A 6,987-nucleotide genomic window follows, 5' to 3' on the forward strand; every position below is an offset into this window, starting at 1 on the left:
AAACAAAAATGACACATATTTCAAATTTTCAATACAAAGGAAATGCATCTAAAGAGGTGCATAAAAAATGTTAGAAAACACTGAAAAAATATTTTTATATAAGAATAATGATTGAAAATTGTTAAATTATGACATATATAAGTATTTGACTAGTACTAAATAATTCATATCGTAAGCATTTAAAAAAATATTAATTTAATCTTAACTATTGTTTATTCAATTCGAATGATGATAAAAACAAATGCCATCCTTAGATCCCACCGCGAAGCAAAAAAGTCTGATGCAAATCACCGTACAATGAGAGAACAAGTGTTCAATTTCGTTCATCTTTTCTCTCTCTCTCTCCCCTTTAATTGTGTATCAGAGGGGACAAAAGAAAGTACCAATATTCAGACCGAAAGTCATAAATGAGATCCAGAAATAAAAGCACGCCACAAGACCAGCCCTATCTATTGCATAACAACGTACTCACTACTCATTCAACAATTTCATTCAGTTTTGAGTGTGCGGTGGTAATGTAAAGGAAGTGGAACGCACAACCCTAGCCACGTTCTCGCACTGCCAATGCCAATAATAACGTCAACTCAAGCCACCCCATCCATCATTCACAGCAACAGCAGAAGTAGCAGCGTTATCGTCATCCAATAACTCGCACAGTGCGCTCTTCACTCACTCTCTTCAGACCCAAACTTCAAAGCTCCCTTCCTTCATTACCACTAATCAAATATTACGCCTTCGGTTTCTCAAAAATCCTTTTAATTAAATCATACATTATTATATAATTATCATCGGAACATAAACAAAATATAAAACAAAGGAAAAGAGGAACTACTAACTAGTAATAATAAACAGTTATAATAACCACTACTACTAATGTTTCTGTTCACAACATGAACATGCTAATACTCAACATTAGAACTAATAAATATAATCTAAATCAAAATTAAAACGCATCAAAACAAACGAAGTCAAAGACACAGAGATTAACAAACTCATGATGATGATGATCAATAAGGAGGCGGTGGCGCCCTTGCCGTCGGAGTCCATATCACATCGGAAGACGCTGCCGCCGGCAAGTGATGAACGCCGCTATACATCGACATCCCACACGAATCCACCGCCTGACCATGCCCGCTCTCACCACCGCCACCAGAAACCGCCGGAGACTGACCGTCCCCGCCGGAAACATCGTTCCGAGCATCCTCCTCCGGCGGCAACCTATGAAACGAAGGATTGTTGAACGAAGCCGCCACAACAAACACCGTGGCGGCAGCCATAAGTCCTCCGGCGACGTGTCCTCCGACGATCTGCCCCTGCGGTCCGGCTAGCGAGATGGCGAAGGCAGTAGGAACCGCGGGCGACGGCTGCGGAAGAAACGTGGCGGAAACAGATAAGATATCGAATCGGCCGTGAAACGTAACGGTGGCTCCGGGAGCTGCTCCGGGCTGACGGAGAGTGACGTTAGCAACGGTTCCGGATCCAGTAAGGACGCAAATCCCCATGTTCCTCCTTCGACTGAACCTGGCTAACGCTTCAACGACGTCGCTTCCGCTAGAAACTTCTAGAATGTACGGACTCATGGCGGGCTCGGGCTCACGCGTTATGATCACTGGCGGTTTGGGCTTGTTCTTGGAGCCCGGCGGGCGGCCTCTTGGCCTCCTCACAACCTCTATGGTTGCTCCGTCGCCGGAGGAGTTCGGCTTCTGAGAAGTGACGGCGCCGCCTACACCGCCTCCACCATGGCTATCTTCTTCCGGCGCCGCAGAAGCTTGGCATTGATCCCTTGAGAAGTGTTGGAATGGATTATGAAGAGAAAATGGATGCTGTTGATGTTGATGCTGATGCTGATGTTGATGTGGTGGTGATTGGTGGTGAAGCTTTGAGAACATGTTTGGTGGTTCACTCTTTGGAGGGTGGTGGTGTTCTACATATTCTCCTTTCATCTTTTTCTTTTCTTTTTTTTTTTTTTAAATTTTCTTGATTTACCACCTTATCTTAATATCTATCTCTGAAAGATTTTTTTATTTTAGCTCCAATCCCAAGTGTATGATTGGTGGGGGATAAGTTTAGAATTTGGAGAAGAGTTGTAAAATGTAAATTGTTATAATAAAAAAAAGAGGGGAGGGTAGTAGGGACCAAAGAGTGGGAGGGGATTTGGGGGAACTAAGAGAGAATGAGGTGAAAGAAAGGAGAAGAGGGTGTTTGGAATTGTTTATTATTGGTATATAATGAGAGAATGGGGGGAGAAAGAAAGAAGAGTAAAGACTAATGGCGCCGCTGGTTGGAAGAAAGTGGGTCCAGTCCAGAGTGAAGACATGAGACAGAGAGATATGTATGTATGTATTTGGGCATTGCTTGCTTCAAAGTTCAAACCTTACTTCCATTTTCATTCCACCGCCTTCATATCTCTTTTTCTTCCTTCCTTCCTCCTTCTTTTCATCTAGACAAAAAAGGAACCCAAAAAAAAGGTTTACTCTTCTTCTAGAATCAAGTGTGTTTTAATAGTGATGACTTTTAGATTTTTTTTTTCTTTTAGAATTTAATTTTGAGTGCAATTAAAGTTTTACCTACACAAATAATCGTTTTTTTATCATAGTAGTAAAAATAATTAATTTTTAAATTTAATATTTAAACAAATTTTTAAATATATAAATTTAATTAAATAATTATGTAAATCTTTTTATACTCACGTTATATTAAAATAAATTTACTATTTTAATAGTGATGACTTTTAGATTTTTTATTTTAGAATTTAATTTTGAGTGTAATTAAAGTTTTGCCTATATTAGTAAAAATAGTTAACTTTTAAATTTATTATTAAAAGTTTGTTTAAATATATAAATTTAATTGAATGATTATCTAAAATATTTATGCTAACGTTTTATTAAAATAAATTTATTATTTTACAGTATAAAATTAGAAATAGTATCTATACTATATATATCATTTATACTGTATATAATAAAAATATTAGAAGAATTAATGTTTAATTTTTAAATACTTTTATTATATATAATTCATAAAAATTATTATTTTTAAAATTTAAATCTAAAGTTTTTTAGTTAAATTATAAAGTATTTATCATTTCAATTAATTTAATTTTTATTATTTTTATATACATCTAATAAATAAAAAAGCGAATAATACACTAGTATCAATAATGTTATATGAATGCTAAAACATGATTATTTTTCGTATAGCATTATTGATAATACATGAAATACTGACATAGAAGAATACGAACATAATTTGAGAATATAAGATAGAAATGGTATTAGTATCTGTTATCAATAATATTATTCAAACAATTAGTATTAGTATTTTAATTAATTTGATCAACACTAAATTGAATAATTTGTATTTGAAATATCAATAAAATAAGGAGAAAAATGATTAGCTACATATGACAAGTGTTGAACAAGATAATGATAGTGGTAAATCTGGATAGTATTATTATACATAAAATTTTAAATAAAAGAAAATAAAACAAAAGCTTTGTAAATAATAATATTAATCCTAATGAAGGAAGGCTAAAGTTTTATTTTAAGGTGGAAACTCAGGTACAGTCGATTTCACGTAAAGTTGATAGCTGAAAGCTGTTAGATAATTTGACTGATTTGACTATATTTTTATCTAATAGCTCTCAACTATTAATTTCACGTGAAGTCGACTGGATCCGAATTTTCACCTTATTTTAATTATACCATGAGGTGAATGGTAAATGATGATGATAAGGACTGGTTTTGGGTTATGGGGGATGATGATGCCATTTTTTCTTATTTTCCATAAATTCAAATATTTTAGGTGCATTTTGTTTTGTTTTGTTTTGACGTGACGATCTTCCCTTCCTTATTGCTTCCTCCGCTACACGTTGTCACACAAATTCAAACCATTAATCATTTCGTTTAGGTCAAAATAGTGCCGTTTTTAGTGATTGTGCTTATTGTTTAACGGTACTGTTTCACTTTGTTTAGTATGTAATCTGGATTTAGCTTAGTGCTTATCACTACCAAATTCTTGATTTAGCTAAGTGCTTAATTTAAAGGTGATAATCACGTTACAATAAGATGAAAAGACATTAAATTGGAATTAAGACAAGTCAAACTAGTATTTAAACGAAATGGAATAATATTAGTCATGATAGAGATTTTTGATATACCTTTTTTAACATTATTATTACTTCTTGCTTATACTAATATTTTTCAATGTATCATTCATTTAAAATTAAATAATTACTCCCTCAATTTACCAATAGCATGCTTTGAAACGAGGGGGTGGTCAAGATTTGACCCAAATATTTAATTTGTCATTTAAAACTAAGATATATATTTTTTTTCAGTAAAATTAATTATAAGAAATTACATTTTTATGTTTTAATTAATATTTTATATTATAAAATGTTACTTTTTTTTCTTTTGAAAAATGATTTATTTTAGTGTAACTATTATATAACATTTTATTAAATATAATTTTTAAATTTAAAATTTATTAATTAAGTTGTTATCCAAAATTATATACGTTAATCATACATCAAATCAATATATATGCATTTACTCAATTTTTATCAAGTTTATTTTAAATCAGATTTGGATATTAAAAATAGATCAAATATGTAATACACTCTCTCGTTCAATGAATAATGCTACACATTCACGTTTTTTTTGTTAATTAAATTTAATTAAATTGGTCTAATATAATAAAAATTAGTTATAATTAACATCATTCTAAATTTTATTGTTTAATTTGATTGAACTTAGTTCATAAAAAAATTTAAATGTGTAGCATTACATTATTTAAATTATGCAAAAAAAAAAAAGATATTAATACCATAATAAAAAAAAGACAGAAGAAAATGACGAGTCAATTGATTAAAAATATAATTTTGTAAACATCTTTTGTCCTCTAGTGTATTTAAGTTTAGGATTGAAGATTTATAAACAGTTAAATGATATACATATAAAAGTTAATTTTTAAATTAATTATTTATATAAAATATATATTAAATAATACATATATTTATATACAAATACATCACACATAATACATATATTTATAGGATGACTAATTTTTTTTCACACAATTTTTTTCTTTGTAAACATAGTGAGTATTTTGAATAAGAATAATTATCAGATACTTTTGGTATAAATTACAACTCTTATACTGTATTAATTGAATGAGAAATCATTAATAAATAATTATAATAAAATAATTTTAGCCTATGTAATATAAATTAATTAAAAGAAATAATTTTTTTAGTTTTACTTTCAAAGTACCTAATAATAATTCGAGTAACATAGACTTTTTTAAATGATCTATTTTCTAATCTTTACTTGCTTTACATAATGATGTAGAAGTTAGTGTTCTTCGTATGTTTTAATTTATTTTAATGATTTTATTAATTAATTAATTATGTTACATATATACATAATAACTTATTCAATTCTATAAAATACATATTAAAATATAAATAATACATATATTTATATATATAAATATGATAATTGATTTAATAGTTAATTTTTAATATATACAAACTATTTTTATTAACCAATACTTTAAGGGCAATGGTGGTTAAGATTTTTAAAATTTTACATCGTTGTTTCAATGAAACTTATCGTTAGTAATATCATAATAAGTTTTCTAAAATATGTGTTAAAATTTTAATTTACATTGTCAATAAGTTATAATTTAAATGACATAATTTTTTTATAACAGGTTCGAATCTCTTTATTTTTGGTGAAAAAAATTCTAATTTATATTAATATAAAATCTTATCTTAATATTTTTTGTTAAACACAAAATTGTGTTACTTTATACTAGGAGTGTGTTGATGAGTTGGAAGGGAAGGAAAGGAAAGTTAAGGATATATAGGGTTACAATTTTTTAAACTCTTTATTGTTCACAAATTTTAAATTAAAAATGTTATTTGTATACTAAAATCAGTTACTAAAATTAATTACTAATATATAAATATATATATAGTTTAATTTATTTTTTATGTGTATTTATATTTTAATATATATTTTATTTTAGTGACTAATTTTAATAGTTAATTTTAATGTACACATAGCATAATTAATTTTAAATAAGCATGTAAGGAAGAAAAGTTGTGAAGAGCTTAATATATGTTCTACTAATCTTAAGTTTAAATAAAATATTAATATAAAGAATAAATAATAATATAATAATTTATTAAGAATATCTTTTAAAAATAATTTATTAAAAAAATAATTTAAATTTAAATCACACAAAACTCTCAATTTAAAATATTTTAAAAAATATTTAAAATTAAAAATTTTTAAAAGGTTCATACACTATCTTTATAAAACAATTTTATATAGATAATTAGTGTATCACATCAACAAAAAATTGAAATTTTTTCAAGCTCAGTAAACACATTAATATTATTTGATGTCCGTATAAAATTCTTTACAATTTGTGTATCGAAATTAAATGTTTAGTAAAAATATCCAATTTAAACCTTAACTCGTTCCGTTTCTATAGCCGTGTAATACTCTTTATGTGATTTGTGTATAGAAATGCAAGTAAAATGTGTGAAGGTTAAAATTTATTTTTTTGAGTAAAATAGGCCGAGTAATTGGCAATAAAAGAAGTCGAATTGTGGCCCAATGGCGGCAACATATTCACACCATGAATGTGTGATACTTATTAAATTCTTATATTATTTTTATTTTTATATTATATTTTAAAAAAAAAACAAAATTTGTTATGCTTATCTTTTTTAAAGTTAGTTATACTTATATTTCTCTAACAGAATTATCTAGAGATTATGTTTGTTTTAGCTTATTTTAAAATTCAAAATCAGTTTAGTAATTAGTATAAATAGGTAGCATTGTTCTCCCATAAAACAACAATTATACAATAAAAATTTTTCATCCTTTCTTTACTTATTCTTTCACAATTTTATTATGGTATCAGAACCTCAATATCCTCCTTGAAGAGGATATATAAGCTATCATCTTTCAA

General features: G+C 28.0%; 1 protein-coding gene across 1 annotated transcript; it reads right to left on the reverse strand.

Annotated features, from left to right (window-relative positions):
* Positions 1–753: 753 nt before the first annotated feature.
* LOC107606203 (AT-hook motif nuclear-localized protein 17) lies at positions 754–2,444 on the reverse strand. Its single transcript, XM_016308214.3, has one exon. It carries the CDS (start codon positions 1,941–1,943, stop codon positions 1,008–1,010), a length of 936 nt encoding a protein of 311 aa, XP_016163700.1. The 5' UTR covers positions 1,944–2,444; the 3' UTR covers positions 754–1,007.
* Positions 2,445–6,987: the final 4,543 nt, after the last annotated feature.

Source organism: Arachis ipaensis, chromosome B7 (assembly GCF_059453495.1).
Source record: "Arachis ipaensis isolate K30076 ecotype BB chromosome B7, ASM5945349v1, whole genome shotgun sequence".
In the NCBI taxonomy this organism is placed as follows: Eukaryota; Viridiplantae; Streptophyta; class Magnoliopsida; order Fabales; family Fabaceae; genus Arachis; species Arachis ipaensis.

What these genes read in the sequence shown, in the direction of transcription:
- LOC107606203 (XM_016308214.3), bottom strand. Translation starts at nt 1,943, where the DNA reads ATGAAAGGAGAATATGTAGAACACCACCACCCTCCAAAGAGTGAACCA.